This window comes from Hyperolius riggenbachi, chromosome 6 (assembly GCF_040937935.1).
Source record: "Hyperolius riggenbachi isolate aHypRig1 chromosome 6, aHypRig1.pri, whole genome shotgun sequence".
In the NCBI taxonomy this organism is placed as follows: domain Eukaryota; kingdom Metazoa; phylum Chordata; class Amphibia; order Anura; family Hyperoliidae; genus Hyperolius; species Hyperolius riggenbachi.
In genome coordinates this window covers 297,466,553-297,478,824 of record NC_090651.1, presented here as the reverse complement: position 1 = coordinate 297,478,824, position 12,272 = coordinate 297,466,553, and the positions used below count along the sequence as shown (strand labels likewise).

General features: G+C 44.0%; 1 protein-coding gene across 1 annotated transcript in view; it reads right to left on the bottom strand.

The window, feature by feature from the left end:
- Positions 1 to 3,158: 3,158 nt before the first annotated feature.
- The window catches only part of KCNA7 (potassium voltage-gated channel subfamily A member 7), a 105,482-nt gene continuing 96,368 nt past the window's right edge, over positions 3,159 to 12,272 (bottom strand). The window contains exon 2 of the mRNA XM_068241141.1: positions 3,159 to 10,718. Within this exon, the coding sequence (XP_068097242.1) occupies positions 9,843 to 10,718 (876 nt within the window). The 3' untranslated portion in view covers positions 3,159 to 9,842. The remainder of the gene's footprint in view (positions 10,719 to 12,272) is intronic.

The window sequence follows — 12,272 nt, the reverse complement described above, 5'->3', positions numbered from 1 at the left end:
AATAGGTATGAGTTCTGGGCTGATCTGCAAACAAGTGTAGCAGAAACATGAAACATCCTTTAAGTTGGTCAGGCATACCTGTCAGTAAATTGCCTGTTTCCTAATTGACTTATTCATAAATAAAGGCTTATTTACACATGGTGCTGTGACTGTTAATTTTAAGGAAACGTCAAAGAGCGGTGTTTATGAACCAGAAAACAATGGGTAGGAGTCTTTTTATATGGGACATGTGATCTGGGGCACCCACTGGATTGGTCTGATTTTGAAAGACTCCTTTCTGATATCTGGTATTGATGAGCAAAAATGTATCCAAACTTCAACAGAGAATGGGAAGTTGGGACTATCAAATAATTTAACCATTAACACAGCTAATAGAAAACAGTGGGTAGGAGGCGCACAATGCTACATAAGTAGGTACAAGGAGGTATAACTGAGTCCTACCTTCAAGAAGGACTCACTTCAAACTTAAATTACTTTATTTCAGCACTGGACAATGCGTTTCGCAGCTACAAGCAGCTTCCTCAGGTCAGTAGAGTGCAGTATGGAAGCATGTATCGGTATAGGCTTCTGAGATTGGGCTCCTGAATTTCAGCACTGGACAACATGTTTCGCCACTACAAGCAGCTTCTTCGGGTCAGTAGCAGTGCAGTATGGAAGCATGTATCGATATAGGCACCCAAGATTGGGCTCCTGGTGTCTTTGGGTTTTGTTTTTTTTTCCCCTCCCTCTACTAAAGAACATGTGCAATGTCAGGTTCTGGATAGGCACACCTTGCCGTGTTTCTGTAGTCGGGTGCTCAGCCTTGATGCAGAAGCGGCATCAGTCCAATACAAGCAATTCAAGGTTGGCTGGCACACCAGTTCAAAGTTCCAAGCAGTTTTATTGTATGCACAACATGACAATTGTTTCGGGGCCACGGAGGGTCCCCTTCATCAGATAAAGTGCAGACATACGTATGTCTGCACTGTATCTGATGAAGGGGACCCTCCGTGGCCCTGAAACAATTGTCATGTTGTGCATACAATAAGACTGCTTGGAACTTTGAACTGGTGTGCCAGCCGACCTTGAATTGCTTCTACTAAAGAACATAGCTTATAGTTAAAGTTAAACTCAACCCAAAATTCAATAATGCAGATTCCAATAGCAATTAGTGAGTATGAGCAGTGTATGGAAGCAAACCAGTGGACAAAATCCCTTTTTCATAGCCCAAATGTGCTTGGACTTGCAGTACACCTGCTTCCTCTCCTCTTTGGAATCAGCTGGTGGGTGGGTCAATGAATTTTGCTCTATGAAACCCAAAGTAGGAAGAACAATAGATACATTTTCCAGCATCGCTATATTACAGTAGAAACCATATGTCTACATAAGGTGGTGAGATCTCGATCTACCATCAAGCCAGGCACTGGCGTTCTTAAGCTCATATGGATCAATGCGCAGTTCAGTTCTCTAGTCCCGATGATTGGTTTGAGAATTTGCCTTGTTCAATGTTTGGTTTTATTGGGATTTAACTGGGTCAGCTCTGCAAGAAGCTGTGATTTGCTACACTTAATTCTAGCTCTGGATGGGATCCATTAACACGTTAGTACCTTTTTTTGACCATCATTCATTTTAATAGTTTACTATGCTTTTAGCACTAATATTATATTTCTTCCACAGCGATTTACAGAGGCCATAGTCATGTCACTAATGGGCTTCAGAGGAGTTCACAATCTAATCCTTGCTCCAGTCCATCTTAAGTCCCTAGCATAGTCTTAAGCTAATATGGTGGAGAATTAGTAAACTTATTAGTGTTGCGGCGGGAATCTTGGTTTTCTTATTCGGAAACCCGGATTATGCTGTACACAGCAGTTCAGCACCATTACAAGCAGAGAAGAGTCATGGAGTTGCATCCCATGTTGCACATCACATGACTCTGATGTTTCCTCCTTCCAAGCCGGAAGCATCAGGGTCATGAGAAGCTCAACGCAGAACACAACCCCTTGACTCTCTCCGCTCATAATAGCGATGTACTGCTGTGTACAACATAATCTTGGTTTCCGAATAAGGAAACCCAGATTCCAACCCCAACATTACTTACTATATAAGTATCTTTTTGGCAACCGGAGTGCCTATGGGAAGCTCACACAAGCAGGACATACATATGCCATTTACATATTGTCCTGGCCAAAATTCTAAATGTAGACGTAAGTGCTGTAAGGAAAAGATGCTAAATACGTCACTGTACTGTTTATATTTTTTTATTACTTTAATTTTGAGTCCAGGGGTACTTTTTATATGAAGGTTTGAAATCCTAATAACGCTGGATTTTATTATTGAAAATTGATCTCCAACATAAGTTTGCCTAAAGTAGAAATTTTTAAGAAACGGGATTTATTTCTTCATCATCAACATCATCACATGACTGGTTTTTGTGTCTGTGACTGGCTGGTTGTGATTACTGCTGTTTTGCGCTGACTCTGTAAGCTAAAGCAGGAAATAAAAAGTAACGCTATCACAAGTACATCCGACCAGACAGAAACTTAAAAGTTTGTAGGACAAACTGACCACGTCTTTTGTTGACTATTTTCAGAGAAATCAGTCAAGTTGACCGTCAGATCTAACTGAAGTCAGCTTAGATTCTTAGCCTGTTCTGTTCTCTAAATAGCAGTCGTCAGTGTCCACAACTATTTCAGTAACACAGACTCCAGGAACTTACAACTTACATGTGACTCTAGAGGTCAGGTGAAGAATTCCCTAGTTCAATGTTGCCCGTCTCCTAAGGTGACATCACTCAGTTATATCTGACAGTTCAATTTTACTTCTGGTTACTTCTCTCTTAAACAGTGAACAAACTACTGCCCCTTTTTATGTATAAAATTATGAAACTTAAAGCCAGATTCATTATTGTTACTGCCTTGCAACAGCACAAGTTAAATGCTGTTATGAGCGCTATTGAAGCAGCGCAACTAAATTATCCATCATACAAGCTACGCGCGCTAGTGGCAGCATATCGTGCGCACCTAAGCAAAGGCCAATGCTTTAATTAGCCGCGAGAGAGTGACGTATCGCTACCGCGATACTTCACTAGCTCAGCCAATACTACATTAATTAATGTAGTAGTGGCTGTGCTAACGAACTATCATGGTAGCGATACATCACTACCGCGCGGCTAATAAAAAACCATCGGCCGTTGCTTAGGTAAGCCCGCTATGCTGCCATTAGCGAGGAGCATGCTTGAGGGATAATTAAGTCGTGCACGTAACAGCATTTAACTTGCACTGTTACAGTGCGGTAACAATAATGAATCTACCCCTAGTCATCTAGCACAGGGCTTTTCAACCCTGTCCTCAAGTACCACCAACAGTGCATGTTTTGCAGAAAACCACAAACATGCACAGGTGAGGTAATTAGTGTCTTAGCAGAGCTGATTAAAACCACTTGCCGACCAGTGGATTTCGGTCTGATCTGTGCTGCGTAGGCTCTCCAGCCCGCAGCACAGATCAGGTTTTAGCCAGGGCGATCAGACTTACCCCCTTTTTTCCCCACTAGGGGGATGTCCTGCTGGGGGGGTCTGATTGCCGCCGGCTCTCTGCGCTTTGCGGCTCTTCAAAGCCCCCCTCCGCAGCGTTTTCGGCGCTCTGTCCCCCACCCTCCCTCTCCCTCCCTCTCTGAGCTGCGCAGGACGGATATCCGTCCTGCGCATTGTAGGATAGGCTTCAGCCTATCAAATGACGGCGATCCCCGGCCAATCAGAGGCCAGGGATCACCGATCTGCCTTACGGCGCTGCAGCGCAGCAGTGCCGTATGATGTAAACAGCGGGGATTTCTTCCCCGCGTGTTTACATTTTGCCGGCGAACCGCGATCGGCGGCTCTCCGGCTGTTCACAGAGACAGCCTCCGTGAACGGACATGGAAAATCCATGGAAACCCGCAGACGACCAGTTTACGCCAATCGGCGTTAGCTGGTCGTCAAGAGGTTAACTGCCTCTGTGGATTTCCACAAAACATGCACTGTTGGTGGTACTTGAGGACAGGGTTGAAAAGCCCTGATCTAGCATATAGCATAATCTAAACATACTCAGTGCAGTGGCATAGTAATAGGGGATGAAGAAGTTGTAACCACACTGGGGCCCCTGAACCAGAGGGGCCCATTAAGGGCTTTGCTTCATACATCTTATTAGCTTTTTATTGGTGCTATGCTGATAATAAAAAACGTTATACTGTATGTGAGTTGAGCAGTATTAATCCTTAACTAACTCTTTCCTTACTCTGACTACACCTCTCTCACACTGCAGCTGTTCTCAGTAGATTTGGGGCTTCATATCAGTAGAGTGCTTGGGGCCTCATCTAAAATTTGCACTTGGGCCCCATCTCAGCTATGCCACTGATTTAGTGTATTGTTGGTATTGTTGTGGGACATCGTTTTTACTGTAACCATGTGGTGGGTGATTGAGGGAGCAGGTTATTATTATTCAGTATTTATATAGCGATGACATCTTTCTCAGCGCTTTTACAGATTATATACTCTTGTCACTAACTGTCCCTTGTTATAAGTGTTTCAGTGACCACAACATGTCACAGGAACTAGACTGACCAGATTTATCCCAGTCCATTGGCCACTGTCAAGTAAGTCGGAAGAGGTTAAGTGACCACTTCTAGAGAAGGCTGAGCAACTACTGTTACAGGCGGCTGAGTGATAACTGCCACAACATGATAGGCTAAGTGACATCTGCTGTGCCACACAAGTACACTAACACGTGCTTCAGGACATTTTATTTCCGAAAAATTAGATACATGTTTGTGAGGTTAGATCACCACTTAGTAGGTTCAGTTCAAGCTAAGAAAAAGTGGAAGAGACAAGTCACCATATTAATACCCTTAGTAGGTGATTTACTATGTTGTGTTGTTACTCTTTGGGGGACGGGGGGTAGCCTGATCTGTCCCATGGGCTGCCAGTTACAAATTCAGTGAATAGCTACTGGTTCCATGGTCTGCTTTACAGTTCACCACCTTAAATGCCTCCTGCCCACCACCAACACTTTTCTTCATTGGCAAAGATGGCTTCACTTAGGCACTTGCTTAGACAGATCAAACAGTTTCTTAAACATCACTTCTGTTGCTGCTGTCCCACCTGTCACCATAACCTTCCTTAAATAGCCAGTGTCCTTGTTAAGACGAAACAAAAATTATATCCATACCCATCTCATTTCCACATGGCCAGTATGACACCTGACTGGGCCTAGCTGTCAGTATTCTGCTGTCTGAAAAGAGCAACCAGGAAGATGAAGGGAACATGATGAGTGTGGGTTTCTACTCACCATAAAGTAAATGTGATTTTTCTCTAGTTTTTGCCCCCTCTGGTGGCCAGAAGATGCAGCCTTTTTATGTCCAACAGTGCAATACCAACATCTATGGCAAAGTCACTGTGATCATTCAGATGAGGTATGATACAGGATATATGTTCTCCTGCTCCTATTAACAATCCTTGACACTCCAAACCTAAGGCATGGATGTTGGCCTCAGGATCACCTCTTTGTAGATAATTACGTTTTCGAGTTTTGATGGAAGCAAGTTACGTGGAAAGGTTTGGGTGACATAAGATGTTTGGTGGGGAAGCAGCTACAGCTATTTGAAAAGATGGCCTACATGCCTACCCATCACTCTCATTGTCACAGATATTGACAGCCCATGCCACCTGCAAGACTTACAAATGGTTATTGAGGTTATCCGCCAGAGTAATGTGTAGTTTCATTAGCTAGCTCTGAGTTTTGCAGGTGGCAAGTGTTGTAAATATCTGTGACAGTCAACAGTGGCATAGCTACAGAGTCATGAACCCCTCCCCAGCACTGTTCCAAAGGTAATCAAATGATATAGATCACCAAAAACGAATTTTCAAGGACCAGGGCCGGATTTAGGCCTAGGCCACAAAGGCCATGGCCTTGGGCACCACAGAAGGAAGGGCACCAAAGCAGCAGGCTAAACTGGTGCAGCATTTGAAAGCTTGCAAATGCAATGCAGGGAGATCAGGCGAGCGCCTGACCATGGTACTCTCCTGCTAGCTGCCTGCAGCCACCACCTTGCTCTCTGTGCACGTTTGCATTGTGGCCGGCGGCTATAGACTTGGGCAGCATTGGAAACGGTAAGGAAGAAGAAGCTTCTGCACTAGAGACGAGCGGAGAAATGAGTGACACAGATGGCTGCTGCGGTGTGAAGGCGAACTGGCTGCCTATACTGAAGGGGGGGGGGAATTAGGGATCGAGAGAGGCATCTGGCTACCTATACTGGAGGGAAACGGGGGAGGAGTTATCGGGCTACATATACTAGAGGGGTCATCAGGCTTCCTATACTAGAGGGAAGGGGGAGGGATCATCTTGCTACCTACTGAAGGGGGGCGGCTGGTGACAGTGGCCTAGGGCGGTAAAGAGTACAAATCCGGCCCTGCCAAGGACAATTACTGTGTGAGAGAAATGAAAGCCACTATTCAAAATACATACAGAGGTGACCATTACCACTACAGCACCAATGAAGACCAAATGCAGTGACTAGAGGTGGATACCTCAGGTCCAGAGGTCTTAGAAAGGTGCCTACTCATTTGTACAGTATATGCCATGTTTTCTTACAGGTTACTAAAAATAGTACACAGGCACACCTTAAGATTGTTGAATGATCCCACATGCACTGTTCCTCTACCCAAAGCAATCTTTCATTATTTAGCACCATCATGTGTTTATTTTATTAAGTTAGTAGTGAAGATAGTCACTACAGCAAATAAAATGATCTTGTTATGAAAGATCTATAATACCAGTTAGGGCAGCAGTCTAGTAAACACACTGTCATTCAGAGCCTTTCACTGCATATTTTATACTCATCCATGGGTATGTTAAAGCAGAGCTCCAGGCCAAGACAATAAGTAAGCAATGTAATTCTACCATATTAACCATCAATTAACACTGGAGTAAAAATATAACATTTACTGGTTATCTAAGCCAATGGAAAAGACAAACCCCTAATGTGAATCCTAAAGAGATTGGAAAACTTGTATTTTCTGTCTATTAAATTAACCAATAAACGGGTTTGCTCTTAAAGCTAATCTTAAGCCTGAAAAAAGATGAAAATAAAACATATACTCACCATTGGAGAGGGAAGGCTCTGGGTCCCATAGAGTCTTTCCGCTCCTCTCACGGTCCCCACGGTCCAGCGATGTCACCCTGGTATGAATCCCACGCCACAGGAGGCTTAAGAAGTCTACGGGAGTCTGAGTGCTCCCAAAGTCGGGACGCTCTGCACTGCGTGAGCACGCTGTCATGCATGTACAGTACGGAGCCACCTGTCTTCGGGAGTTCTCGGGCTCCCCGAAGACTTCTGAAGTCTCTCGCGGTGGCAGAGGAGCAGTCTTGACCGAACAGTTGGATACTGCTTACCGGGTGATAGTGCTGGTACGCACGGACTAGGAGAGGAGCAGGGAGGCTCTACAGGACCCAGAGCTTTCCCTCTCCATAGGTAAATATCTGGGTTTTTTGATCCGGCTTAACATGTACTTTGAATTGTACAGGTCAAATACCTTTTTTAGACCACTTTCAGATGGGCAGCTGACAGGCGGTGAATTCTCTGCCTGTCAGCTGCTCCTCTGCACCAGCCAGACACTTATTAGTGCTCGCTATCGGTACTGGACAGGTGGCACCCCATGGAGTCTCACCAGAGCACAGCCACAGCCGAGCTCAAGCACGACATGTTGTTGTTGACTGCTGCCAGGTAACTCCACTGGGTGTTAAGCGCAAACTTTTTGCATTGAGCTTCACGATTCTTTTAAGAGTCTAAATATGGAATAAAACTAGAAATAGTAGTTTCATGAATATTCTACACTGACATGCGGAGCCCCAATATAGAAATCTGAGCACCTCTTAATAAAAATATGGTATAGAAAGTAGGAGCTGTGATACGTCAACCAACCAAAAGGCCATGATCTTGTCAACGTGTTGCAGAGTAAAGACTTTAAAGAATTAAGACCATTTTGACTGAAGTTTATATTCAGTTTTTAAAGGAAAACTGAAGTGAGAGGTATATGGAGTCTGACATGTTTATTTCCTTATAAGCAATACCAGTTGCCTGGCTGTCCTGCTGATCCTCTGCCTCTAATACTTTTAGCCATAGACCCTAAACAAGCATGCAGCCGATCAGGTGTTTCTGACATTATTCTCAGATCTGACAAGATTATCTGCATGCTTGTTTCTGGTGTTATTCAGACACTACTGCAGCCAAAAATGCCAAGGGTTGCCATGGAACAGGTATTGTTTAAGATAAAATAAATATGGCCACCTCCATATTCTTCTCACTTCAGTTGTCCTATAAATAATAATTAGGAGAGAAACTTATGCAGAACATGCATCTGAGAAACATATAGAAAAAAATGTTTTTTTATATAATTACAGCCTGGGAATTGCAGTGATTAAGTTTGTTCCAACCACTCCAGGTGATATTCTGGTTTAACAAAAACATTTTTTTACTGCACACAAACCTATAGCGATCATGGGGCTTGATTTATCAAGCTGCACTGCTAAAGCAGCGAGAGAGGAGCGCACGCTATGCTGCAGTAGTGCAGCATAGCATGCACTGGTAAATTACGCAAGATCCTTTTAACTAACGACCGCTCCACTTGTCCCGCCCTGAGCCCTATTAGGTCCAGTGGCGTTCTAGGACGTGATCACAGTGCTTCGATTGGCCCAATAGGCTGCCTGTCACTTGACAGGCAGCCCAGTGGGCTAATCAACATGCAGGGCTCAGGTTGGACAAGTGGAACAGCCGTTAGTTAAAAGGAACTTGCGTAAGTTACCATTGCACGCTGCGCTGCACTACTGCAGCATAGCGTGCGTAGCTTGATGAATCAAGATCATTGTATCTCTTTTATCATTGTAGGCCAAGCTTAATCAAAGAAAAATAAATAAATAAAACTAAAGGCAACATTATTTTGTGAACCTCAAGACTGTTAAATTGATTGAATAAACGTTTCCCACAACATTGGGGGTTTTCTGGTTCCCTTGAAAGCAAAAACCAAGTTTGTTTCCAGTCTTTAAGGATCACATTGCAAGAATAAATATAATGAATAGCACAGCACTGGAATTGGAATCTTGCCTTACAGCTCAAATTGTTTTTCGCCAAATTTGTAGATAGAGTTTAGAGACTGCGTTCCTGCCTGCCCTGGGTTTCCTCTATTGTGTTATCTGCATATTTAGACACATGCTGGTACTTCAGTGTTCTCCCTATACATTTTTTCCAGCCGGGTGGCATGAAAAAGTAGCTGGGTGGAGCATGATGAGGGAATGCAGGGCCGGCTTAACTCTGCTTACAGCATAGGGGGAGAATGAGGAGGCAAGCTGATGACAAGCCAGGTGGAGCACTCGGCTGAAAGAGCCTGTGGAGAACCCTGTACTTGATCCTGTTTTTCTTCAGTTTTCCTCTCTTGGCTGCCCAGCGCTGCTAATATAGAGTTCCTTTACTGTATTTATTGTTTGGGATGTCCAGGGGAACAAGAACAATGCCTTTTTTGCCACGTTGTCCATTGGCTAGGAATGAGCTCCAGGCTCCAGTTCCAAATGTCACCTGTAAAGCTTTTTCACTTGATCTCCAACTTTGCATCTAGAATATAACGTTTTAGCATCACTTCTGCACATCACGTTGTAACAGATACCTATGAAGCTGCTTTCACTAGTTGCATAATGTAAAGAAAATTGAGGAAGTAAAAATAAACAGGTTGGTAACATGCACAGTTTCCTGTTTTTTAGTCATATTTCTTGTAAAACTATTAATTTAAGACTCCTGAATAATGGCTGCTGAAAAAAATTGGTAATAAGCCATAATTCCAAATGTCACACTTCCGTAATTATATGTGACTGTCCAGAAATCATGAAATTATCATCAATAAGACCAAGCCCATCAATGTATTCTCCCTTGGAATTACTATATAAGTTCTTATTACCCTTGACAGCCAGCTTTGGGCTCTTGTCCTTCATTCTGGACTTTGGTGTATGTGGAGGACCATTTGGGCATGATCCAATATGGTCATACTGGCCAATATCCGAACATTCGGTTTCGCGGTGGTAGAAGTAGCTAAAGTTGGATACAATAACTGGGACAGGAAGAGAGATGGTCAGCACACCTGCAATGGCACACAGAGAACCCACTAATTTGCCACCGACTGTCTCAGGAGACATGTCTCCATAACCTACTGTAGTCATTGTGACGACCGCCCACCAGAAGGCCTCAGGGATGCTGGTAAACTTTGTATCTGCGTGATCAGCTTCAGCAAAGTACACAGAACTGGAGAAAAGGATAACTCCAATAAAGAGGAAAAAGATGAGCAACCCCAGCTCTCTCATACTTGCTTTGAGTGTTTGTCCTAAGATCTGTAGTCCCTTAGAGTGCCGAGACAGTTTAAAAATACGGAAAACTCTGACCAGACGTATAACCCTGAGAATAGCCAGTGACATGGCTGGTTGGCCCACTCCTTTAGTGCGGGCCAGTTCTGTGCCGAGGGCCACAAAGTATGGTATGATTGCCACAAAGTCAATCATGTTCATGATGTCCTTGAAGAAGGCTGCCTTGCTGGGGCAAGTAATGAAGCGTACGGAGAGCTCAAAGGAGAACCAGCAGATGCAGATGGTCTCAACGATAAAGAATGGATCCTCAAATGGACTTTTCTCTTTAACCACGATGGTGATGTTGGCTTTGTGAGTGGGCTGCACCTGAAATAATAAAAATAAAAATCTGAATTATTACTTATCCTAAGTGAGATAAGTGAAATACAGTGCACCGTTTTAATAATCAATTAAACTGTCGATTAGCTTCAAAAGCAATGTAAGCCACAGAAAAAGTATACAAAACGAAAGGATACTTAAAGGAAACCTGAAGTGAAAATGAACTGATGTGATATACAAATGTATCTATTTTTCTAATCCTAAATAGGACTTTTGAATGTTTATGCAGCCCCCATAAAGGAATATTACTATACTATTACACTGTTTTTCACACACACACAGGCTAACACAAACCCCTATAATCTACTCAGTCTTTAATGCTCTTCTTCCCAGCACAGCTGCACCCTCCGCCTTTAGATGTAGGCCATCACGCCTGCACAGTAAGAACTCAAACATTTCCTTTTTACGCCAACTTCTCAGCCACTTTTATTTTATTTTACAGTATAGTCCAAGCTTCTTCAGCCTCTCTTGTAGCAATGATAGTAAAAAAATGTTTATATTTGATTTGAATTTACCTCCTAATTCCCAGAAATCATTCTCAGGACTTCCCAGCTTCCTTCGACTTGGTCCTTGGTCCTTATGTGTACCACAACAGCTGGATCCTCCACAGTCCAACCCAATAATATATCTATGTAATCCAATATATGTCAATCCCTAAGGGCTCGTTTCCACTATAGCGAATGCGCATGCGGGCACTGCATGCGGATTCGCATACTCAATGTTAGTGGATGGGGCTGTTTCCACTTGTGCGGCGGCGGCGGCGTTTTTCGGTGTGGGAAAAATCTGCACGACAGGGTCGTCAGATTTCGCGTGCGGCAGGAATGCGGGCGAATCGCCGCTAATGCATTCAATAGGGAAATCGCATGCGGCTTTGTCATGCGGATTTCCCCGCGATTTCGCATGCGATTTCGCATGAAAGGCAATGGAATTTTACACAGGCAGTGACATGGTTAAATTCGCCTGGCTCCTTGCCATGCGAAATCGCATGCGAAATCGCGGGTAAACCCGCATGGGGAAACGCAGCCGCATGCGATTTCTTCAGCGGTGGAATCCAGGCGATTCCGCACCGCTACAGTAGAAACGAGCCCTTAATGAATTATTATGTAGAACTAATACATAGTATGGCATTTTTAATGAGCTATTTAGATATTGTTCAAAAGTGTTTATCCTTAGGTGAACGGGGTCATTTCTTTCTGCTGATGTTTGTCATTGAAGGCAGCTGAGTTCAAGTGACACCCGTCATAATGCTGCATCTGCCAGCCAGCCAGATTATCATATGTAAGAAACATATTTGGACCAATTTTGGAACCTCAGATGGGGACAAAAAAATGTGTACATACTTGGGGCTTCCTCCAGCCCCCTTCAGGCCGATCGCTCCCTCGCTACCTCCCCAGGCTGCTCCGATCCCCCGCTGGATGGCCCGGTACATCTCAGAAGTCACGCTTAGCCACATATGTGTTGCCCGGCTGTGCATGCATCCCCTGTCGCACTCCCATTGCGTCCTGCACTGAGCTACTGGCTACAGGAGAACGATTGGGGAGC